The 26,190-nt window shown below is 49.0% G+C and overlaps 1 protein-coding gene across 1 annotated transcript in view; it reads right to left on the bottom strand.

The window, feature by feature from the left end:
* The window catches only part of VSIG10L2 (V-set and immunoglobulin domain containing 10 like 2), a 110,329-nt gene extending 86,048 nt beyond the window's left edge, over window positions 1–24,281 (bottom strand). Inside the window, exons 1-4 of the mRNA XM_063943785.1 lie at window positions 24,032–24,281; window positions 18,124–18,438; window positions 15,834–16,109; window positions 13,097–13,372 (exon numbers count right to left, since the gene is read on the bottom strand). Of these exons, the coding sequence (XP_063799855.1) occupies window positions 13,097–13,372; window positions 15,834–16,109; window positions 18,124–18,438; window positions 24,032–24,110 (946 nt within the window). The 5' untranslated portion in view covers window positions 24,111–24,281. The remainder of the gene's footprint in view (window positions 1–13,096; window positions 13,373–15,833; window positions 16,110–18,123; window positions 18,439–24,031) is intronic.
* Between the last annotated feature and the right edge of the window lie 1,909 nt (window positions 24,282–26,190).

Below are 26,190 nucleotides of genomic sequence, written 5' to 3' on the forward strand. Positions count from 1 at the left end.
TACTCACGGCTTTTTCTTCGCTCCGGCGATCGTAGTGTGATTGACAGGAAATGGGTGTTACTGGGCGGAAACACGGCGTTTTATGGGCGTGTGGATAAAAACGCTACCGTTTCCGGAAAAAACGCGGGAGTGGCTGGAGAAACGGAGGAGTGTCTGGGCGAACGCTGGGTGTGTTTGTGACGTCAAACCAGGAACGACAAGCACTGAACTGATCGCAGATGCCGAGTAAGTCTGAAGCTACTCTGAAACTGCTAAGTAGTTTGTAATCGCAATATTGCGAATACATCGTTCGCAATTTTAAGAAGCTAAGATTCACTCCCAGTAGGCGGCGGCTTAGCGTGTGTAACTCTGCTGAAATCGCCTTGCGAGCGAACAACTCGGAATGAGGGCCACTGTTCTTTTTCTTCTTCTCTACGTTAGGGATAAAGTATGCCATTGTTGGGGGAGGTATACGGGGTGGGGGGATTTTCTATGTGCTTTGGTTTTTTTACTTATATGGATTTCTTTCATCTATATCGTGATATTTTTGGATACAAGTTACTATCATTATACGTCCCCCCTCCCTTCAACTATGAAGCACTCAAACTAGCTACAGCCTTCATAGCACATTCTCCTGGTACCCCTGTAATATGCTTGGGTGATTTCAATAATCTTATGAACCATTCTCTAGACAGATGGAGGGAAGCCTCTAATTCTGACCTGGGGAATGTCCCTTCAGGATTTGCTAAATATGTGGATACTATGGGCCTTATAGATATTTGGAGATATGCTAACCCCTTAGACAGATAATTTTCTTGTTGTTCCTTATCTAGAACTGACCTTGCCCTGATATCTCCTACTTTGATACCTAAAATTACCAATGTTCATTACAAACCTAGGGGAGTGTCCGATCATTGCCCTCTGTCCTTGACGGTAGATGTGGAGGGTCAGAGGGGGTCAGGCCTTTTGGAAACTTCATCCCTCATGGCTTCTCCAGTTCGGAGCTAATTCTGATCTTGAGGATTCATGGAATAAATATTTTTCTGATAATGCGGGTTCGGCATCGGTGGCAATTGTGTGGGATTCTTTAAAAGCCTTTATGAGAGAGGAACCCGGATTCATCGTATAGCCTCTCTAAAACTATTTTATAGAAAGAAAGAGGCTGAGCTAGAATCCGAGTGTCGTAGGCTGCAGGCTCTCAGATGGTTTGGCAGACTCTAGAACCCAATGGTATGAGGCTGAGTCCGCTTGGCTATCCCTTTTGAATAGTCGTAATCTACGCAGTTTACTATTTAGGTCCCACAACCACTATATGAATGCAGGCAGAAGGGGCAGCAACCTAGCACATTTGGTTCATTTTGACCGTCCTTCTAATACAGTAGCGCGACTTACCGACTCTACTGATAGGGAGGCAGATACCATCCTAGACATTGCAGATATTTTCCTCTCATTCTATAAAGACATTTACAAAGCTTGCTTAGGCTTTACTTTACCCGAAATTTGCAATCTATAGATTTGCCGATTTTGGGGGTCATTCCGAGTTGATCGCTAGCTGCTTTCGTTTGCTGCGCAGCAATTAGGCAAAAAAACTGCACTTCTGCGCATGCGGCGCAATGCGCACGCGCATCATACTATTACAACGAACTATGTAGTTTCACACAAGGTCTAGCGAAGCTTTTCAGTCGCAATGTGGCCGCAGAGTGATTGACAGGAAGAGGGCGTTTCTGGGTGTCAACTGACCGTTTTCAGGGAGTGTTCGAAAAAACGCAGGCGTGGCTGGGCGAACGCAGGGCATGTTCGGGACGTCAAAACAGGAACTGAATAATCTGAAGTGATCGCAAGCGCTGAGTAGGTCTGAAGCTACTCAGAAACTGCACAAAATTATTTTGTAGCCGCTGTGCGATCCTTTCGTTCGCACTTCTGCTGAGCTAAAATACACTCCCATTGGGAGGCGGCATAGCGTTTGTACGACTGCTAAAATAAGAATTTACTTACCGATAATTCTATTTCTCGTAGTCCGTAGTGGATGCTGGGAACTCCGTAAGGACCATGGGGAATAGCGGCTCCGCAGGAGACTGGGCACAAAAGTAAAGCTTTAGGACTACCTGGTGTGCACTGGCTCCTCCCCCTATGACCCTCCTCCAAGCCTCAGTTAGGATACTGTGCCCGGACGAGCGTACACAATAAGGAAGGATTTTGAATCCCGGGTAAGACTCATACCAGCCACACCAATCACACCGTACAACCTGTGATCTGAACCCAGTTAACAGCATGATAACAGAGGAGCCTCTGAAAAGATGGCTCACAACAATAATAACCCGATTTTTGTAACAATAACTATGTACAAGTATTGCAGACAATCCGCACTTGGGATGGGCGCCCAGCATCCACTACGGACTACGAGAAATAGAATTATCGGTAAGTAAATTCTTATTTTCTCTGACGTCCTAGTGGATGCTGGGAACTCCGTAAGGACCATGGGGATTATACCAAAGCTCCCAAACGGGCGGGAGAGTGCGGATGACTCTGCAGCACCGAATGAGAGAACTCCAGGTCCTCCTCAGCCAGGGTATCAAATTTGTAGAATTTAGCAAACGTGTTTGCCCCTGACCAAGTAGCTGCTCGCTAAAGTTGTAAAGCCGAGACCCCTCGGGCAGCCGCCCAAGATGAGCGCACCTTCCTTGTGGAATGGGCTTTTACAGATTTTGGCTGTGGCAGGCCTGCCACAGAATGTGCAAGCTGAATTGTACTACAAATCCAACGAGCAATAGTCTGCTTAGAAGCAGGAGCACTCAGCTTGTTGGGTGCATACAGGATAAACAGCGAGTCAGATTTTCTGACTCCAGCCGTCCTGGAAACATATATTTTCAGGGCCCTGACTACGTCCAGCAACTTGGAGTCCTCCAAGTCCCTAGTAGCCGCAGGTACCACAATAGGCTGGTTCAAGTGAAACGCTGAAACCACCTTAGGGAGAAATTGAGGACGAGTCCTCAATTCTGCCCTGTCCGTATGAAAAATTAGGTAAGGGCTTTTATAGGATAAAGCCGCCAATTCAGAGACACGCCTGGCTGAAGCCAGGGCCAACAGCATTACCACTTTCCATGTGAGATATTTTAAGTCCACAGTGGTGAGTGGTTCAAACCAATGTGATTTTAGGAACCCCAAAACTACATTGAGATCCCAAGGTGCCACTGGAGGCACAAAAGGAGGCTGTATATGCAGTACCCCCTTGACAAACGTCTGAACTTCAGGAACTGAAGCCAGTTCTTTCTGGAAGAAAATCGACAGGGCCGAAATTTGAACCTTAATGGACCCTAATTTTAGGCCCATAGACAGTCCTGTTTGCAGGAAATGCAGGAAACGACCCGGTTGAAATTCCTCTGTAGGGGCCTTCCTGGCCTCGCACCACGCAACATATTTACGCCAAATACGGTGATAATGCTGTACGGTTACATCCTTCCTGGCTTTGATCAGGGTAGGGATGACTTCATCCGGAATGCCTTTTTCCTTCAGGATCCGGCGTTCAACCGCCATGCCGTCAAACGCAGCCGCGGTAAGTCTTGGAACAGACAGGGTCCCTGCTGGAGCAGGTCCCTTCTTAGAGGTAGAGGCCACGGGTCCTCTGTGAGCATCTCTTGAAGTTCCGGGTACCAAGTCCTTCTTGGCCAATCCGGAGCCACGAGTATAGTCCTTACTCCTCTCCTTCTTATGATTCTCAGTACCTTGGGTATGAGAGGCAGAGGAGGGAACACATACACTGACTGGTACACCCACGGTGTTACCAGAGCGTCCACAGCTATTGCCTGAGGGTCCCTTGACCTGGCGCAATACCTGTCTAGTTTTTTGTTGAGGCGGGACGCCATCATGTCCACCTTTGGTTTTTCCCAACGGTTCACAATCATGTGGAAGACTTCTGGGTGAAGTCCCCACTCTCCCGGGTGGAGGTCGTGTCTGCTGAGGAAGTCTGCTTCCCAGTTGTCCACTCCCGGAATGAACACTGCTGACAGTGCTATCACATGATTTTCCGCCCAGCGAAGAATCCTTGCAACTTCTGCTATTGCTCTCCTGCTTCTTGTGCCGCCCTGTCTGTTTACGTGGGCGACTGCCGTGATGTTGTCTGACTAGATCAGCACCGGCTGACCTTGAAGCAGAGGTCTTGCTAGGCTTAGAGCATTGTAGATGGCCCTTAGCTCCAGGATATTTATGTGAAGTGATGTCTCCAGGCTTGACCACAAGCCCTGGAAATTTCTTCCCTGTGTGACTGCTCCCCAGCCTCTCAGGCTGGCATCCGTGGTCACCAGGACCCAGTCCTGAATGCCGAATCTGCGGCCCTCTAGAAGATGAGCACTCTGCAACCACCACAGGAGAGACACCCTTGTCCTTGGTGACAAGATTATCCGCTGATGCATCTGAAGATGCGACCCGGACCATTTGTCTAGCAGATCCCACTGGAAGGTTCTTGCGTGGAATCTGCCGAATGGGATTGCTTCGTAAGAAGCCACCATCTTTCCCAGGACCCTTGTGCATTGATGCACTGAGACTTGGCCTGGTTTTAGGAGATTTCTGACTAGTTCGGATAACTCCCTGGCTTTCTCCTCCGGGAGAAACACCTTTTTCTGGACTGTGTCCAGGATCATCCCTAGGAATAGAAGTCGTGTCGTCAGGATCAGCTGCGATTTTGGAATATTGAGAATCCAACCGTGCTGGCGCAGCACTATCTGAGATAGTGCTACCCCGACTTCCAACTGTTCCCTGGATCTTGCCCTTATCAGGAGATCGTCCAAGTAAGGGATAACTAAAACTCCCTTCCTTCGAAGGAGTATCATCATTTCGGCCATTACCTTGGTAAAGACCCGGGGTGCCGTGGACAATCCAAACGGCAGCGTCTGAAACTGATAGTGACAGTTCTGTACCACAAACCTGAGGTACCCTTGGTGAGAAGGGTAAATTGGGACATGTAGGTAAGCATCTTTGATGTCCAGAGACACCATATAGTCCCCTTCTTCCAGGTTTGCAATCACTGCTCTGAGTGACTCCATCTTGAATTTGAACCTTTGTATGTAAGTGTTCAAGGATTTTAGGTTTAAAATTGGTCTCACCGAGCCGTCCGGCTTCGGTACCACAAATAGTGTGGAATAGTACCCCTTTCCCTGTTGTAGGAGGGGTACCTTGATTATCACCTGCTGGGAATATAGCTTGTGAATGGCTTCCAATACTGCCTCCCTGTCTGAGGGAGACGTCGGTAAAGCAGACTTTAGGAAACGGCGAGGGGGAGACGTCTCGAATTCCAATTTGTACCCCTGAGATACCACCTGAAGGATCCAGGGGTCCACTTGCGAGTGGGCCCACTGCGCACTGAACTTCTTGAGATGGGTCCCCACCGTGCCTGAGTCCGCTTGTAAAGCCCCAGCGTCATGCTGAGGACTTTGCGGAGGCGGGAGAGGGCTTTTGTTCCTCGGAACTGGCTGTTTGTTGCAGCCTTTTTCCTCTCCCTCTGCCACGGGGTAGAAATGAGGCGCATTTTGCCCGCTTGCCCTTATGGGGCCGAAAGGACTGCGCCTGATAATACGGCGTCTTCTTAGGTTGAGAAGCTACCTGGGGTAAAATGTGGATTTTCCAGCAGTTGCCGTGGCTACCAGGTCTGATAGACCTACCCCAAATAACTCCTCCCCCTTATAAGGCAATACTTCCATGTGCCTTTTAGAATCCGCATCACCTGACCACTGCCGCGTCCATAAACCTCTTCTTGCAGAAATGGACAGCGCGCTAACTCTTGATGCCAGTCGGCAAATATCCCTCTGTGCATCACGCATATATAGAAATGCATCCTTCAAATGCTCTATAGTCAGTAATATACTGTCCCTATCTAGGATATCAATATTTTCAGTCAGGGAATCCGACCACGCCAGGCCCGCACTGCACATCCAGGCTGAGGCGATTGCTGGTCGCAGTATAACACCCGTGTGAGTGTATATACATTTTAGGATATTCTCCAGCTTTCTATCGGCAGGTTCCTTTAGGGCGGCCGTATCAGGAGAGGGTAGTGCTACCTGTTTAGACAAGCGTGTGAGCGCTTTATCCACCCTAGGGGGTGTTTCCCAACGTGCCCTATCCTCTGGCGGGAAAGGGTACGATGCCAATAACCTTTTAGGAATTATCAGTTTTTTATCGGGGGAAACCCACGCCTCATCACACACTTCATTTAATTCCTCGGATACAGGAAAAACTACAGGCAGTTTTTTCTCACCAAACATAATACCCTTTTTAGTGGTACTTGTATTATCAGAGATATGCAATACATTTTTCATTGCTTCAATCATGTAACGTGTGGCCCTAGTGGAAGTCACGTTTGTCTCCTCATCATCGACACTGGAGTCAGTATCCGTGTCTGTGTCTGCCATTTGAGGTAACGGGCGTTTTAAAGCCCCTGATGGCGTTTGAGACCCCTGGACAGGCACAAGCTGAGTAGCCGGCTGTCTCATGTCGTCAACTGTCTGTCGTAAAGAGCTGACACTGTCACGCAATTCCTTCCATAAGCTCATCCACTCAGGTGTCGACTCCCTAGGGGGTGACAACTCTATAATAGGCAATTGCTCTGCCTCCATCTCATTTTCCTCCTCAAACATGTCGACACAATCGTACCGACACACCGCACGCACACAGGGAATGCTCTGATAGAGGACAGGACCCCACTAGCCCTTTGGGGAGACAGAGGGAGAGTATGCCAGCACACACCAGAGCGCTATATATAGACAGGAATACCACTATAAAATGTGCTTTTCCCTTTGTAGCTGCTGTTAGTATCAAAACTGCGCCAAATTAGTGCCCCCCTCTCTTTTTTACCCTTTTCTGTAGTGCAGGACTGCAGGGGAGAGTCAGGGAAACGTCCTTCCAGCGGAGCTGTGATGGAAAATGGCGCCCGTGTGCTGAGGAGATAGGCTCCGCCCCCTTCTCGGCGGCCTTTTCTCCCGCTTTTTGGTGAGTTCTGGCAGGGGTTAAAATACACCCATATAGCCCTGGGGGTTATATGTGGTGTATTTATGCCAGCCAAGGTGTTTACATTGCTGCTCAGGGCGCCCCCCCCTAGCGCCCTGCACCCTCAGTGACCGAAGTGTGAAGTGTGCCTGAGTAACAATGGCGCACAGCTGCAGTGCTGTGCGCTACCTTGTTGAAGACTGATGTCTTCTGCCGCCGATTTTTCCGGACCTCTTCTTGCTTCTGGCTCTGTAAGGGGGCCGGCGGCGCGGCTCTGGGACCGAGCTCCGAGGCTGGGCCTGTGTTCGGTCCCTCTGGAGCTAATGGTGTCCAGTAGCCTAAGAAGCCCAAGCTGGCTGCAAGCAGGCAGGTTCGCTTCTTCTCCCCTTAGTCCCTCGATGCAGTGAGCCTGTTGCCAGCAGGTCTCACTGAAAATAAAAAACCTAAAACTAAACTTTCATTAAGAAGCTCAGGAGAGCCCCTAGTGTGCACCCTTCTCGGCCGGGCACAAAAATCTAACTGAGGCTTGGAGGAGGGTCATAGGGGGAGGAGCCAGTGCACACCAGGTAGTCCTAAAGCTTTACTTTTGTGCCCAGTCTCCTGCGGAGCCGCTATTCCCCATGGTCCTTACGGAGTTCCCAGCATCCACTAGGACGTCAGAGAAAAACTGCTAGCGAGAGAACAACTCGGAATGACCACCTCTGTCACCTGACGCGAGAGAATCTTCAGATGCCCCTACCACACTGGATGAAATGTGATCCTTTCCAGGCAGCAAAGCTCCGGGTACTGATGGTATTCCAATTGAATGATATAAAAAAACCATTCCGAATCATTTGGGCCTAGACTGTTAGAATTGTTTAATGGCCTATTCGTGGAGGGCGTTTTTCCCGGCCTCTTTGTCTGAGGCCATCATTGTGTTGCTGCCAGATTCGTATCGGCCAATTTCCTCGATTCCCACAATCGCCAAGGTATTGCCAAAGATCCTGGCCTTACGCCATAATACAGTAATTACCTCCATTATACATCCAGATCAAACTGGATTCAGGCCGGGCATGTCCTCTAGTATTAATTTACGGTGGCTTTTCACTCATCTTCAGGTATCACACGAGGGAGATTCTAATTCTGTTAGTTTCACTGGATGCCACTAAGGTATTTGATTCTGTTGAGTGGTTATACTTATGGGAGGTAATGCGTGGTATGGGCACTGGCCCCACTTTTCTCAAGTGGGTACATGTCTTGTATTATCACCCTACGGCCAGGGTCTGTGTCAATGGCTTTGTGTCCCCCTCTTTTCCTTGGTTTAGGGGGCACTAGGCCGGATTGCCCCTTGTCACCTATATTATTTGCCATTGTGCCGTTGGCCTGTGTTATAATGGCTCATCCGGACATACGTGGTTTTACAATGGGACATAGAGAAGACACTATAGCTCTGTACGCTGACAATGTGTTATTATTTTTACATGACTATGAGGTTGCCATTCCAGCGCTTTTACATATTATTTAGGACCTTGGCAAATACTCGTGATTGACTATTAATTGGAATAAATCCTCCATAATGCCTATTCGAGGCTCCCTTCCTTCTGACACTAACATAACTCTACCTCTTTGTTGGGTTACTCAATTTAAATACCTGGGTATAATTATTACTAATGACTCTGCTTATTTTATACCCAGGAACTTACTGCCGTTGCTCAAATACTTGCGGGGAAAAAACAAAACTTGGTGTAAACTTCCACTCACTGTAATGGGTAGAGTGAACCTCATCAAGAGGACAGTGCAACCTAAAATTCTGTGTATACTGCAACGCTCCCCAATTTATATCCCGACTTGTTTTTTCAGGAAATTATCACTCTCATCACTAGTATGGGCCAATAAACGCCCCAGAATCAGTTTAGACAGTCTTATCAGATCCAGAAACGATGGTGGTTTGGCTCTTCCCCACTTCCGATTATATTATTATGCCTCTCAGTTGGCGTATCTGCGCTTTTGGGTTCGGGATGATAACTCAGCCTCTTTGCATATGGCTTTAGTTCGACAGGTGGCTCCTGGATATTCCCCTTTACATGCACTACTAAGCAGCAAATCCATCACACATTGGGCCTAACCATGGCTATGATCAGATACTCTTGACATACGGGGGCCCGCCCCGCATGTCAGGCCCTACCGCCCCCCCCCCCCCCCCTACCCTGCACAAGTACAAAAGCATTCCGCAGCGGAGATGCTTTTGTACTTTAGGAGTAGCTCCCTACCAGCGCAGCTCCTCCGTGCTGGCAGGAGCTACTCGTCGCTGTGCGGGCTGTAATGGCTGCGTGTGACGTCACGCAGCCACCACGGCCCGCTCCATGCACGCCGGCATTGCCCGGACCACGCCTTCTAAACGGCGGCCAAACGCGGCAGTCCCTCCCCCTACTGCCCAGCGACCGCCTCTGCCTGTCAATCAGGTAGAGGCGATCGCAGGGCTGAGACGGCCGTCGGCTGTCTGGCATGCGCCGGCGTATGCACAGTTCAGACCTGATTGGCTTCTGTGTGATAACGCACAGCACCGATCAGGTCTGAATTAGGACCATTGTCCTCCTGGTTTTTTCTCAAGCAATCAGAATTTGGCATGAGGTGCGGATTCTGTCTAAATTTAATGATCTTGATCCGGACATTCCCCTACGGCATTCTAGGTGGCTATCGGAATTAGGTGGTCTGCTTGGTAGGTAGACTTGGGGGGGCTAAGGGAATTGTCACAATTGGCCAAATTTACAGCTTAAAGATGAATTTACCCTTCCTCAAGCTTTCTTTTACCGCTATCTACAACTCCGTCACGCTCTCCAGGTTCCGTTTAGGGATAACCCTCCTGTATTTGCTCGCTCACCTGTGAAACTATTTCCTGTAAACTAGAGTGTATCTAAATCTATCTCCATTACCTAATCTTTTCTGTTGACCAAACATCAAGAAACTGCCTTACCTCAGGTACCAGCACGGTGGGAGGGTGACCTGGCCTCCTTCAGTGAAGAGGAATGGAAAGCGGCCAGAAACTCCCCATGCAAAGCCACTATAGGGGTCATTCCGAGTTGATCGCACGCTGCCGATCTTCGCAGCGCAGCGATCAGGTAAAAAAACAGCAAAAGTGCGCATACGAATGCACCGCAATGCGCATGCACGTCGTACGGGTACAAAGAGCATCGTTGCTATGCACTGCTTCTAGCGATGATTCCATTCGCACAGCCGATCGCAAGGAGATTGACAGAAAGAGGGCGTCTGTGGGTGTCAACTGACCGTTTTCTGGGAGTGGGAGGGAAAACGCAGGCGTGTCCAGGTGTTTGCAGGGCGGGTGTCTGACGTCAATTCCGAGACCTCCGTCGCTGGAATCATCGCACAGGATAAGTAACTACAGGGCTGGTCTTATTTTGCACAAAATGTTTTTGTACCGCTCGGCTGCACATGCGATCTTGCAAAGCGAAAATACACTCCCCCGTGGGCGGCGACAATGCGTTTGCACGGCTGCTAAAAGTAGCTAGCGAGCGATCAACTCGGAATGAGGGCCTTTATCACTTAGATTTCAACAGATACAATTATTCATCCTGCACAGAACCTTTTTGACTCCTGTGAGATCAGTTAAGTTTGGCGGACGTATCTCCGCAAGCTGCCCTAAAATGTAACGATGAGGCGATGAGCGAGGTTCGGTTTTACTCGGTTTTACTCGGTTTTACTTGGTTCTCAAAACGGCATCTTATTGGCTATCCAAAACACGTGACATCCGTGAGCCAATAAGATGCCGTTTTGAGAACCGAGTAAAACCGAGTAAAACCGAATCCGCTCATCCCTAGATGAGACTGGCACTTTCTGGCACTTGTTATAGCAGTGTCCAGTGGTTCACTCTTTTTGGACTCAGAGCAATGCTATAATGGTGTCTACTGGTATTCCCCTTGATGTGCTTACTCCTCAATGTTGTTTATTGGGGGCAGGAAATGAAGAAGCTCATCCTGGCCCCGAATTTCAATACGTAAATAATTTGTATACTCTAGCTAAAGTGTGTATAGCACGCTCATCGATGGCACACACGAGGCCTACCTTCCAGGCGTGGTTAGCTCTAGTACACGACTCCACAGAGCATGAACGTTTTATATATATGTCTAGGGCGGCTCGCTCTAAATTTGAAAATATTAGGTCTAGATGGTTAGACTCCTCTTTTAGGGGTATATTCAATTGAAGTCGAAAACTGCCGTCTGTTGAAAAGACGGCAGTTTTCGACTTTTTAAGATCGAATCGAGATTCGACCTATTCAATATTTTCGACAAGTCGATGAATTCGACTTGTCGAAAAGCATGTGGATCGGCGGAATAGCTGCCGATCCACGTGCTTGTGTCGGACCATCTCAGTCCGACATCAAAAGATGTCGGACTGAGATGCGGACCCAGAGGAGGAGGGGGGTGGAGCTGCAGGGAGACGGGGGACAGCCGCCGGCAGCCAGAGGAGATCAGCGCTACAGCACAGCACTGCAGCAGGATGTCACACAGCCGCGCCGCTCACGGCAGCGTCTACCCGGCTCCAGCAAGCTTGCTGGAGCCGGGTGGACACTGCTGTGAAGTCGGGTGGCTGTGTGACATCCTGCTGCAGCGCTACTGTAGCGCTGATCTCCTCTGGCTGCCGGCGGCTGTCCCCGCTGGTCTCCCCACGGCTCCCACCCCTCCTCCTCCTCCTCCTCTGGGTCACTAATCTCAATTCGACTTGGAATTATATTATGTGGAATTATTTTATGTGGCGTTTTTCTCAGTACAGAACAGGGAACACCCCTCTCCACATGCATTCGCACCTTTAATTCAGTGTTACATAGTTCCCTACACAGAATCTTTTTGCATAAGCGTGCACAACGCTACACATTCCGGAGTCTAACCTCCCGTCAGATGATGGACCCCATAAGATGATGTCATCGAGTTTCTCTGTAATCAGATGCATGCATGGCAATATAGAGGCAGCGGGCTTACGGACTTCAGGTTTGTTACTCATCTCAATGACTCTTCCCAATGCTGAGGAACTGAATTAAGCATTGAAAATAAGATATCCCTGAATGGAAACATACATATATACATACATACAGGATGCTGTAACCTATAACAACCAAACAGTCTGCAACCTCTCTAGTGCAGTGTCAAAAACATCTCCAGGATCAGACCCTTTCTCACCCAAGACGCTACTAAGATCCTCATCCACTCACTGGTCATCTCCAGATTGGACTACTGCAATCTCGTATCTGGCCTCCCTCAAAAATGCCTCTCTCCACTCCAATCTATCCTCAATGCTGCTGCCTGTCTCATCTTCCTCAGCAAACGTACTACATCCACATCCCCTCTCTTGCAGGACCTTCACTGGCTTCCCTTCCCCTTCAGAATCCAATTCAAGCTTCACACACTCACCTACAAAGCCCTCACCCACTCTTCTCCCATCTACATCTTTGACCTTATCTCCCTTTACTCTCCCACCCGTCCTCTTCGCTCTGCTAATGCTCGCCGTCTCTGCTGTCTTCTGATTACTTCATCCCACTCCTGCCTCCAAGATTTCTCACGTGCTGCTCCCTTTCTCTGGAATTCTCAACCTCCTCTCCCCCTCAGACTCTACACCACTCTACAAAACTTCAAACGGGCTCTCAAGACCCATTTCTTCACCAAACCCAGCCAACTCTCCTCCTAACCCTCTTGTCTATGCTCACTGTCTAACCCTTCTGTGTCATCCGGTCTGTTAGCCCCTCACCTTTAAGATTGTAAGCTCACAAGAGCAGGGACTTCTTTCCTCATGTGCCTTTCCTTCTCTTACACTATCTTATACTCCATACTCTCTTTGATGGCACCTAACCCCGAGTTTTCTATACCTGTCCTATATTGTCTTGTACTGCAAGTGCTGTTTTCTTGTTTGCTCATCTGATTGTGTACTGTGTAATGGGCGCTGCGGATCCCTTGTGGCACCATATAAATAAAGGATAATAATAATAATAATAATAATAATAATAGATATAAAGGCAAACGTCTTACTGGTTACTGCTAATTACCACAATTTTTCTCTCATGTTAATTCTTATTTCTGGTTTGTTAACATATCTATATTAATGGTCGTCTGCAGAGTAACAAGAAAACTGCGGAGGTGCAAGACCGAGTACTTACAGTAGACTGTGAGGCTGATGGACATCTTAGTACCCGTATTGCGGTATACATTCTTTGCCAAGCATGTGTACTCTCCCGTCTGACTGCGCGAGATCTTGGGAATGACGTACATCTGGCTGGAGACCATCTCAGAGTTGTTGTAGTACCAGGTATAAAAGGAGGGAGGGTTGGAAGAGGCCGAACAGTTCAGAGTGACCTCTTCCAGCTCATTGGCGGCAAATCCATTCTCACTGATGGCGTAAGGCTTGATGGTGATGACCGGCACATCGGGGCCATCTGCAGGAGGGAAGGACGGCGGATATCCGGTCACTTGTTTTATTTCAGGTGCTTAATTCACAACAGATATTAAAGTAGACTTGAAACTCTGTTTTTTTTCCGCCAAACTTGTACCATATATGCCCTGTATTAGATCCTTACCCTTTGTGTCCTGAAGTCAGACTCTTCTTGTATTTAGAGGATCAGAACTTGTGTGAATAGATCCATGAGGGGGCGAAACTATCCAAAGCGCAAGCTGAGCTACGAAGAGGCCCCATTTTGGGAGCTTGCAAACCCCTCATCCGTGGAATCTTTCTGCAAATAATTACTTAGTCCCTTAATGATATGCACGCCAGCTACTAGTAATGAAGCCCTGCGCTCCCTCAATAAGTCTACAAGCTTAAAAGATCCATTCTCCCCCAATTGTTTCAGAGTTTCTGAATCGCCCAAAAGCTTTCTCAGTATCTAGAACACTGATGCATGGTTCCAGTCATTCATAAATCCCAGGTTTTATTTTAGTCTACTAAGAGGGAAAATGATAAGCTGCAATACACTGAGATTGGAATATGGCATGTATATAGCCATTTATATATTAATCTGCAAAGTGGGAGCATGTGCAGTGGGAGCTGGGGTACGCACCTCAGAAGCCACTGGCTCCCACTGCAGCAACAGGATAGGATTTAGAGGGGAGGAGCCACCAGCTCCCACTGCAGCAACAGGGCAGGCCGTAGAGGGGAGGAGCCACCGGCTCCCACTGCAGCAACAGGACAGGCCTTAGAGAGGAGGAGCCACCAGCTTCCACTGCAGCAACAGGACAGGCCTTGGAGAGGAGGAGCCACCAGCTTCCACTGCAGCAACAGGACAGGCCTTGGAGGGGAGGAGCCACTGGCTTCCAGTGCAGCAACAGGACAGGCCTTAGAGGGGAGGAGCCACCAGCTTCCACTGCAGCAACAGGACAGGCCTTAGAGGGGAGGTGCCACTGGCTCCCACTGCAACAACAGGACAGGCCTTAGAGGGGAGGAGCCACCAGCTTCCACTGCAGCAACAGGACAGGCCTTAGAGAACAGAGGAGGAAGTAAGCAGAGTAAAGGCCCCCATACACTACAACGATATGTCTGAGGCTGAAGTCGGAGGCGATTTCCCTTGAACTCACCCGGGAGCTTCCTGGGAGTGGTTCCACACGATTCCATACGATTTGGTACATTTTGCATGCGATATATCTTATGCAGTCCCAGCCATGCCTGCCGGAACCGACATATCACGAGTGCAGCACTAACAATCTAGGGGAGCCGATCCGTCCCTCTCGGGAACGCGCATCGGATCGGATACGCCTCCAAAATGCCAGATTTCACCCGATATATCGGCCCGAATGCCCGAAATTGGATGAAATCGGGCATTATCATTCTAGTGTATGACTCCAGGTCGACAACAAAAAGGTCGACACACCTTAGGTCGACGCCAATTGGTCGACACACCTTAGGTCGACATGGTCAGAAGGTCGACATGGACAAGGTTGACACGGAAAAAGGTCAACATGAGTTTTTTATGTTTTTTTGGTGTCGTTTTCTTCGCAGAGTGACCGGGAACTCCAATTAGTGCACCGTGTCGCTTCGCTCGCCATGCTTCGGGCAAGGTTACCGTTCCAATTGTAGTCCACGTGGATCGTTAAGTATAAAAAGGTTCAAAAAAATAAAAAAATCGTGAAAAACTCATGTCGACATTTTCCCATGTCGACATAAGGTGTGTCGACCAATTGGTGTCGACCTTGAGTCCGGATACCACCCTTAAGTATTAAGTGGGGACAAAGTGGGGAGGGGGATACAGTGGGAGGTGGATCGAGGTGATCCAACTCTCATTATTAGTATATATAATAAAGACAATATTCATTGTGGCTGCAGATGTTAGGTAAACCTAGGCGGTCGCTGCATTAGCGACATAATGTCCCTCATTCACTTATTTCCTGTGGTGCTTCCAGACTGAACACCGGCCGCTGGCATGGAGGAGCAGCTGCCAGCACGGTCTGGTCTATAATGCCGCCGGCAGCTTCTACTCAACATCAGTCACTGACTGGGAGCAAGATGCTGGGCTATCATGTCTCAGCCCTGCCTGGGGAACAGCAGGTGCCGTACACAACCCCCAACCTTCTTAGGCAAGAAGCATTTGCGTGGGGTGGAGAAAACATGACCCCTTGAGAGGTATAAGACAACTTGTGGGGACAGGGGCGAGCCCCTAGGCCAGGCATGTCCAGCTGTTGTGAAACTATATATCCCAGCATGCCCTATCACAGTTTTGCTGTCAGAGAATGCTAAAGCTGTGTCGGGGCATGCTGGGATGTGTAGTTTCTCAACAGCTGGAGGGCCGCAGTTTGGACATGCCTGCCCTAGGCAATACACAACTGAGCGTCTACAGTGATCATAAAACACTTTTCCCACAGCACAGTCAGAGTAGGGATGGAGGGAAGGTAAAGAACGTGATCACTCACAGATAACATCCAGCTGCAGCCATCCGCTGGTCTCCTCATTAACCACATTTCTAACCGTGCAGAAGTAAAAGGCGGTGTGGAACCTGGTGACCGGCGACAGAACAAGAACCTGGTCCGCGCCCTCTTGAATAGTAAACGTCCCCTCCGTTCTGCTGTACCTCTGCCAGACATACGTTACTGGTCCTGTCCCAAACTCCACTGTGCACGTCATCCGGACGGACATTCCTTCTACGGGGGTCTGCTCATCAATCTGCAGGCTGGGCTTAGCAACAGGCACTGAGAGGCAAACACAAATAATAACAGTGTACACATATTTACTACATTCTTTTACATACAATACCTCTCTAGTCTCTACCCTTCATCTTACCATTACTCTGTCTCTGGCAGTACTAGGAAGTGGCTGAGGCTGATCCCGGTGGGCCTGATGCCTGATTCAGTCACAAGCAAATTGGCTGCATTTACTGTGTCACTGCGTACTTGGAAATAAATGCATAGGCCTGAATGCATTCAGAGTTGCCCGTATCTATGCGGCTGCTCCCCCGCTATATGTTCGCTTGTAAAAGTTCCCGTCATCTCTATCAGTGCAGTGGTGTCCAATCTATTCCTGGTGCAAGAGATCTGCAAATCCGTCAGATCTCTGCATACAGATGTGTCCTCATGCAGCCAGGGGCGTTTTAGGCAAAAACGACCCTCGACGCTAGCAGAGTTACACGGGACCTGGCGATTCACTCACACTCACTGGCCCCTCAATTTTACCTACAGCTCATGATACATTTTTCCTATGCACAGCACCCCTGTTACAGTCACACACCTAGAAGAGCAGCCCTGTCCTCACTAAGACATTACTTGTCTCCTGATATACTCTGTGCTACTGGGGACCCTGCTCCTCCCACTATATAACTCTCAGTCTGTGGCTTCCTGCTGCCTCCATTCCCCTCCTCACATCATGTCACTGCCCCTGTCACATGCAGCCCTGTCCTCACTGACACATCACTCATCTCCTGATATACTCTGTGCTACTGGGGACCCTGCTCCTCCCACTATATAACTCTCAGTCTGTGGCTTCCTGCTGCCTCCATTCCCCTCCTCACATCATGTCACTGCCCCTGTCACATGCAGCCCTGTCCTCACTGACACCTCACTCCTCTCCTGATATACTCTGTGCTGCTGGGGACCCTGCTCCTCCCACTATATAACTCTCAGTCTGTGGCTTCCTGCTGCCTCCATTCCCCTCCTCACATCATGTCTCTGCCTCTGTCACATGCAGCCCTGTCCTCACTGACACATCCCTCATCTCCTGATATACTCTGTGCTGCTGGGGACCCTGCTCCTCCCACTATATAACTCTCAGTCTGTGGCTTCCTGCTGCCTATATTCCCCTCCTCACATCATGTCACTGCCCCTGTCACATGCAGCCTGTCCTCACTGACACATCATTCATCTCCTGATATACTCTGTGCTGCTGGGTACCCAGCTCCTCCCACTATATAACTCTCAGTCTGTGGCTTCCCGCTGCCTCCATTCCCCTCCTCACATCATGTCACTGCTCCTGTCACATGCAGCCCTGTCCTCACTGACACATCACTCCTCTCCTGATATACTCTGTGCTGCTGGGGACCCTGCTCCTCCCACTATATAACTCTCAGTCTGTGGCTTCCTGCTGCCTCCATTCCCCTCCTCACATCCTTTCACTGCCCCTGTCACATGCAGCCCTGTACTCACTGACACATCCCTCATCTCCTGATATACTCTGTGCTGCTGGGGACCCTGCTCCTTCCACTATATAACTCTCAGTCTGTGGCTTCCTGCTGCCACCATTCCCCTCCTCACATCATGTCACTGCCCCTGTCACATGCAGCCCTGTCCTCACTGACACATCACTCATCTCCTGATATACTCTGTGCTGCTGGGGACCCTGCTCCTCCCACTATATAACTCTCAGTCTGTGGCTTCCTGCTGCCTCCATTCCCCTCCTCACATCATGTCACTGCCCCTGTCACATGCAGCCCTGTCCTCACTGACACATCACTCATCTCCTGATATACTCTGTGCTGCTGGGGACCCTGCTCCTTCCACTATATAACTCTCAGCCTGTGGCTTCCTGCTGCCTTCATTCCCCTCCTCACATCATGTCACTGCCCCTGTCACATGCAGCCCTGTCCTCACATCACTCATCTCCTGATATACTCTGTGCTGCTGGAGACCCTGCTCCTCCCACTATATAACTCTCAGCTCTGAATGCATCCTAGCTCCAGGCTCAGAACACAAGCAATAGAAGATCACACGTTACCTAGAACAGTGAGGTTTATATACACTGTAGACGCGGTGATGACTGGCTCCTCCTTGAAAGCGATGCAGGTGTACTGCCCCTCTGCTCCGGACTGTAGCTGGTCTATGACCAGGGTTGTGCCCCTCAGGCTAACACTTCCCAGGCTTGCAGCCTCCACGTAGACATGATCTTTCCGAGCCACGGGGAAAAAATCCACCGTCCCACGTAATAGGACTGTCCAGACAAAAATGTACGATGTATCGATCTCGCCACAAGGAAGTACCACGGAACGATCCAGAACGCCATTTATTGTATGTAAATTCTTCTGCAGACGACCTGGAATAAAGCACATACATCCCATATAAGGACATTTAGTGATGAGCGCATAGACCATTATCCCCTACTAAGTAGCGGACGTTTTGCATTTTCGCCAGTTTACTGTTGCGATTGCGTTCTGCAGATTTACTAAAGCCCACACAATCGCACATGACAACACCGGCGCGGTTTTCTCATGACAAGTACAGAATGCCCAGATTTACTAAGCAGCCGGGTTTAGAAACCGCCACAAGCACGTAGACCAAAATCAGGTGACTGCGACAGGCGAGAGACCAGTGCCGTAACTAGGCATTTTAGCGCTGTGTGCAAGAAACGACATTGGCGCCCCCCCCCCCCCATGTAAGATAGGGGCAGTGCGCGCCACAGGCGCGTGAAAAATACATAGGGGCGTGGCTTCATGGGGAAGGGGCGTGGCCACAAAATAATAGCAATTCATACTACGGTGCACAGTAGTCTCCATTATTCAAATTACGCTGCACAGTAGCGCCACTACACAACGGTAGAGCACCTTTTATACATTACAGCAGACAGCTTACCCCTTTTTACACATTACGGCTGACAGTGTCCCCTTTTTACACATTACGGCAGACAGCGTCCCCTTTTTTACACATTACGGCAGACAGCGTCCCCCTTTTTTACACATTACCGCAGACAGCGTCCCCTTTTTACACATTACGGCAGACAGCGTCCCCTTTTTACACATTACAGCAGACAGCGTCCCTGTTTTTACACATTACGGCAGACGGTGTCCCCCTTTATACACATTGCAGCAGCCAGCGTCCCTCTTTTTACACATTGCGCCAGCCAGTCCCCCTTTTTACACATTGCGGCAGCCAGGCCCCCTTTTTACATATTACGGCAGACGGTGCCCCCCTTTTTACACATTGCGGCAGCCAGTCTCCCTTTTTACACATTACGGCAGCCAGTCCCCCTTTTTACACATTGCGGCAGCCAGGCCCCCTTTTTACACATTACGGCAGCCAGGCCCCCTTTTTACACATTGCGGCAGCCAGGCCCCCTTTTTACACATTGCGGCAGCCAGGCCCCCTTTTTACACATTACGGCAACCAGTCCCCCTTTTTACACATTACGGCAACCAGTCCCCCTTTTTACACATTGCGGCAGCCAGGCCCCCTTTTTACACATTACGGCAGACGGTGTCCCCCTTTTTACACATTGCGGCAGCCAGTCCCCCTTTTTACACATTGCGGCAGCCAGGCCCCCTTTTTACACATTGCGGCAGCCAGGCCCCCTCTTTACATATTACGGCAGACGGTGTCCCCCTTTTTACACATTGCGGCAGCCAGTCCCCCTTTTTACACATTGCGGCAGCCAGGCCCCCTTTTTACACATTGCGGCAGCCAGGCCCCCTTTTTACACATTGCGGCAGCCAGGCCCCATTTTTACACATTGCGGCAGCCAGGCCCCCTTTTTACACATTGCGGCAGCCAGGCCCCATTTTTACACATTGCGGCAGCCAGGCCCCCTTTTTACACATTGCGGCAGCCAGGCCCCATTTTTACACATTGCGGCAGCCAGGCCCCCTTTTTACTAGTGATGAGCGGGTTCGGTTTTACTCGGTTCTCAAAACTCCATCTTATTGGCTATCCAAAACACGTGACATCCGTGAGCCAATAAGATGCCGTTTTGAGAACCGAGTAGAACCGAGTAAAACCGAACCCGCTCATCACTACTTTTTACACATTGCGGCAGCCAGGCCCCCTTTTTACATATTACGGCAGCCAGGCCCCCTTTTTACACATTGCGGCAGCCAGGCCCCATTTTTACACATTGCGGCAGCCAGGCCCCCTTTTTACACATTGCGGCAGCCAGGCCCCATTTTTACACATTGCGGCAGCCAGGCCCCCTTTTTACTAGTGATGAGCGGGTTCGGTTTTACTCGGTTCTCAAAACTCCATCTTATTGGCTATCCAAAACACGTGACATCCGTGAGCCAATAAGATGCCGTTTTGAGAACTGAGTAGAACCGAGTAAAACCGAACCCGCTCATCACTACTTTTTACACATTGCGGCAGCCAGGCCCCCTTTTTACATATTACGGCAGACGGTGTACCCCTTTTTACACATTATGGCAGACAGTGTCCGAGAGAGAGAGAGAGAGATACTTACCATCTCCCCGCTGACAGGCTCCTCGTGCTGGCAGCGGACAAGGAGGGAGGGGGACCGGAGCCGCAGCAGCGCTATTTCATTGGTAGTAAGCGCCGCTGCAGCTGTCCCCTCTCCTTCCGTATTGGCTGCCCGGCGCTGCTGTGGATGCTGGGATGGAGGAACCGCATCCCAGCATCCACAGCAGCGCCGGGCAGCCAATACGGAAGGAGAGGGGACCGCTGCAGCGGCGCTTACTACCAATGAAATAGCGCTGCTGCGGCTCCAGTCCCCCTCCCTCCTCCTCCTTCTCCGCTGCCCGGCGCTGCTCTCTCCTCCACAGCGCGGCGGCGGCACACACAGCAGAGGCGGCATGTAATGAGTCAATTTGACTCATTACATGCCGCTGGCCGTGCGCCCTCAGGGCAACTGCGCTGTGTGCCAGGCACACTTGGCACACATGTAGTTACGGCCTTGCGAGAGACTGCAGTCTGTGCTATCCGACTAATCAGACGGAGGGGAATCACAATATACTTATAACGAGGGAATCGTTAGATAACATTAATAATTCTCTTATTGTGGAGATAACATTCTATTAATACATCAGGGCGGAAAAATAGTTTCATTTTATTAGGAGAGCATTAATAATTATTGATTAAAACAAAGGGGTAATATTAATGGACAGCACGGACGGTGTAGTGGTCAGCTTTACTGCCTCACAGCACTGAGGTCATGGGTTCAATTCCCACCATGGCTCTAACTGTGTGGAGTTTGTATATTCTCCCCGTACTTGCGTGGGTTTCATCCCACAAAATATATACCGTAGGTCAATTGGCTTCCAACAAAAATTTTAACAATATCCTCCTGGTCATTCAAAGCACAATGACTGCAATCGTTATAAATTAATTGTGACTCCTTTCCTTCTGATTGGCCAGATAAACGCGGTGGTTAAATGGCGAATTTACAGCGGTTCGCCCAAAATTACATTGAAAAAAAACCTCCCCACAAAAACCGCTGTTGTTTTGGGCCGCATGACAGGCGATATTCAATTGTTTTGCTGATGGGCAGAAGTGCCACAGGGGCGTCCATTACTTATCGTGCATGTCACCCCCAAATGCATCGGGTTTAGATGCGTAAAGTGCCTAAACACGTGCAAAGTACTATGCGCTCTGCATTTGGGCGCCAAAAGGACCAAATATGGGTGGATTTCTGCTCACCACCGCTAATAGAATGCGGCGCACACACCCCGATATGCATCACCGCAGAGATTATTCTGCAGCAGCAGTTGTTTAGTGTTTTCAATATAGAACCAGGTTCTTGATTCACTATGTCTGCATAGCAAAAGACCGCTGTGTGTGTGTGTGTGTGTGGGGAAGGGGAAGGGCCTCACCTTGCCTGTGTTAACCTAGTGGCTGCAGAGAGGAGCACCCTCTGGGAAAAATTAAAATCCACGATGGTCTGATATATCGGCCATCGATGGTGCAATCGATGTTAATTTAAAAAAAGTTTACATTTTTTCTAAAAAAATTAAAAATAAATAGATGTTGGATATGTTTTAAACAGATGTTTTTACTTGATCATTTAAAAAAAAAAAAAAAAAAAAAAAAGACAATTTCTTAGTCTTTTTTTTTTTTTTTTTTTTAAATATTAGCTAGGTAAGTGGTCAAGGTACCGGTGCCATTATTGGCGATTTATTTTCTGACAGCAGATTAGGTGTACGCCATATGAAGCAGGTCACTGTCTCACCCACCAGCCCCAGGCTCCATGCCAGCACCTCTCACTGATACAGAGTGATGGAACGCAGCCGGCTGATTAGACCGTTCAGCATGTAAGCCCAGCTGGTGAGCATGGTAATGTGTGCCAGAATCACAGAGAGATCATGCCTTGCGTTTACATTCACAACTCGCCAGTCTGCATTTAACATTTCTGTTATGTAGGGCACTTACTGGGCAACCTCAGAAGTACTGGTAGCAGCTGGGCAATCACACAAGTACTGGTAGCAGCTGGGCAATCACACAAGTACTGGTAGCAGCTGGGCAACCTCACAAGTACTGGTAGCAGCTGGGCAACCTCACAAGTACTGGTAGCAGCTGGGCAATCACACAAGTACTGGTAGCAGCTGGGCAACCTCACAAGTACTGGTAGCAGCTGGGCAACCTCACAAGTACTGGTAGCAGCTGGGCAATCACACAAGTACTGGTAGCAGCTGGGCAATCACACAAGTACTGGTAGCAGCTGGGCAATCACACAAGTACTGGTAGCAGCTGGGCAACCTCACAAGTACTGGTAGCAGCTGGGCAATCACACAAGTACTGGTAGCAGCTGGGCAATCACACAAGTACTGGTAGCAGCTGGGCAACCTCACAAGTACTGGTAGCAGCTGGGCAATCACACAAGTACTGGTAGCAGCTGGGCAATCACACAAGTACTGGTAGCAGCTGGGCAACCTCACAAGTACTGGTAGCAGCTGGGCAACCTCACAAGTACTGGTAGCAGCTGGGCAACCTCACAAGTACTGGTAGCAGCTGGGCAACCTCACAAGTACTGGTAGCAGCTGGGCAACCTCACAAGTACTGGTAGCAGCTGGGCAACCTCAGAACCCCCCAATCTAGGTGGATTCTGGTTTGTAACTGCAGTTCGGCTGTATTATGCCCCGATTTATATACAGATATTTGATTTTGGAGGCTTTGGAGCCATTTTAGATGCATAGAACTGTTGACCTTCAATAAATTACCCAGCAGTCACCACACAGAGTGGCTCATTACGGACACCATTCTGTAGGCTCACAGTTGCTACATACAGCAGCGGCCATATAAATTAGCCTAGCAGTGGCCTCATATACCAGGCCAGTAGTAGCCACCTATTTTAGCCCAGCAGTCATCACTACCACAGTGACAGGCCATAACCAAGCAGTGCCCATAGACAGCAGCCCAGCAATGCCCACATAAATCAGCCAAGCACTGCCCCTACACCAGGTATGGGAACCCCCATATACCAGGGGCAGGTATGGCAAACATGATTACCTACACACTCTATAGCCATCACGTCACCATCCCGCCGACACGCTGCCAATCTCTCCCCACACAAGTGCTATTACAGCGCCCTGTGCCCTTATGGCATGGGGTCGCTGCTCGTGAGACGCCAATGCAGAATAATAGTACAATGAAGGTCTGGAAAGGGCCCCGCTCTAGATTGTGGCCCTAGGACCATATAACCTATCACTGTACAGTAGTATGTCACTCAAAGTAAACACTGGACAAAAACAAGGGCTGCTACACTTTACCAGATGAAATGTGAAGATACCGGATTTTAGGAAATGACTCTTTGTACGAAAAACAGAACGCATATGTTATCGTCAAAAATTAACAGCATTTATAAAATAATAAAAATATCTTAACACAATTATAAATTGTAGTCTTTACGCACAGACTGACACAAGAGTTTGCACTCTGCTGTTTCCAATAAGACACTTCATCCCCCCACTCACCGAATGACAAGGCTTGCAGAAAGCACAGAACTCCTAGGAGCTTCTTAAGATTACAATTCCTTGTCAGACCATAATCCATTTCCCCATTTCGCCCGTAGATGGGACCTCCAGAGAGCAGACACCTCGATCACCGCCAAGCTGCCCCTTTGCTTTGTGCAATCACTACTGATGGAATGTGCTCAGAATTTCCATACACCACTTACTCTAATGCACCCTCCACCTGTCTCACGTTACCCCTTCAATTATTCACCTGTATTCTAATCTTGTTTCCCGTTACACACTGTTGTCCTACTTTAATGTATAATGCAAAGCCAGCGCTTCTGAACCCGACACCGCCATTTAAAATTCTTTTCTTCGCCTCGGATATTAATATCTACAATTAAAGTAATTATAGTAAGTTGGTGAAGTATTTGCAGTTATCCAAAACAATCACAGAATACATCAGCAGGAAAATGCTGCGCGGAAAGTCAGATTTAAGTAAACAATTAGACTCTGCCAGTGGCGATGGCAATGCAGGGAGCATCGACGCCACCTCTTGCGCCAGGTTTGCCCACAAAAATAAATGACATTTTTATTTTATTTTTCCCCCGTTGACATTTCAGGAGCCAAATGGTTAATTAACGGCTCTCCCTGATATTTTCTAATGGAACAATATAATACACCGAGCTGTACATTTAGGGGATCATTGACCAAAGAAATTACATACAATAACATGAAACAGAAGGTGATGATTGCATACCTCCCAACATGACCCTCTCCAGGAGGGACACAATGCTCTATTTCTGAACTCTCTCTTAATTTATGATTGCCTTCACCTGTGTTGAACAGGTTAATGGATAAGAAAGGTGTTTCAGCACAGGTGATGGCAATCCTAAATTATGAGGGAAGTCCAGGAGCACAGCATTGTGTCCCTCCTGGAGAGGGTCATGTTGGGAGGTATTGTGATTGCACTGCCCAAATGAGTTTACAATTTAAAGTTGTGGGACATACACAACATGTAACAACTGCAGGTGGGTTGGGTACGGGTGCCCGGCACTTAGAATGCCAGCACATGACCAACAACATGACTCTATCCCTCTCTCCTGTGCCTTCTGGAATGCCATATCTGTCTGTAATAAACTGGTCCCCACCCATGACCTTTTAATCTCAAATTCCCTAGCCATCACTGAAACGTCGATTACCACCTCTGACACAGTTTCTCCCGCTGCTCTCTCTGCAGGGGTCTCACATTCTCACACACCCCGACCTGGTGGTTGTGTTGGACTCCTACTACCCTCTAGATACTCATACCACCAGAACAATCCCTTACATTCTCTACATTTGAGGTCCATGCCATATGCCTCTTCCAACCTGTTCATCTTTGAGTAGCTGTCATTTACCGCCCCCCTGGCATGCCCTCCAAATTCCTTGACAACTTTGCTTCCTGGCTGCCTCACTTCCTCTCTTCTGACATTCCCTCCATTATCCTAGGTGATTTCAACATCCCTATCGATAACTCCACAAAATCACCTGCCTCTAAATAAGAATTTACTCACCGGTAATTCTATTTCTCGTAGTCCGTAGTGGATGCTGGGAACTCCGTAAGGACCATGGGGAATAGCGGGCTCCGAAGGAGGCTGGGCACTCTAGAAAGATCTTAGACTACCTGGTGTGCACTGGCTCCTCCCACTATGACCCTCCTCCAAGCCTCAGTTAGGTACTGTGCCCGGACGAGCGTACACAATAAGGAAGGATTTTGAATCCCGGGTAAGACTCATACCAGCCACACCAATCACACCGTACAACTCGTGATATGAAACACAGTTAACAGTATGAAACAATAGAGCCTCTCAACAGATGGCTCAACAATAACCCGATTTAGTTAACCATAACTATGTACAAGTATTGCAGATAAACCGCACTTGGGATGGGCGCCCAGCATCCACTACGGACTACGAGAAATAGAATTACCGGTGAGTAAATTCTTATTTTCTCTAACGTCCTAGTGGATGCTGGGAACTCCGTAAGGACCATGGGGATTATACCAAAGCTCCCAAACGGGCGGGAGAGTGCGGATGACTCTGCAGCACTGAATGAGAGAACTCCAGGTCCTCCTCAGCCAGGGTATCAAATTTGTAGAATTTTTGCAAACGTGTTTGCCCCTGACCAAGTAGCTGCTC

Source organism: Pseudophryne corroboree, chromosome 10 (genome assembly GCF_028390025.1).
Source record: "Pseudophryne corroboree isolate aPseCor3 chromosome 10, aPseCor3.hap2, whole genome shotgun sequence".
Lineage (NCBI taxonomy): Eukaryota > Metazoa > Chordata > Amphibia > Anura > Myobatrachidae > Pseudophryne > Pseudophryne corroboree.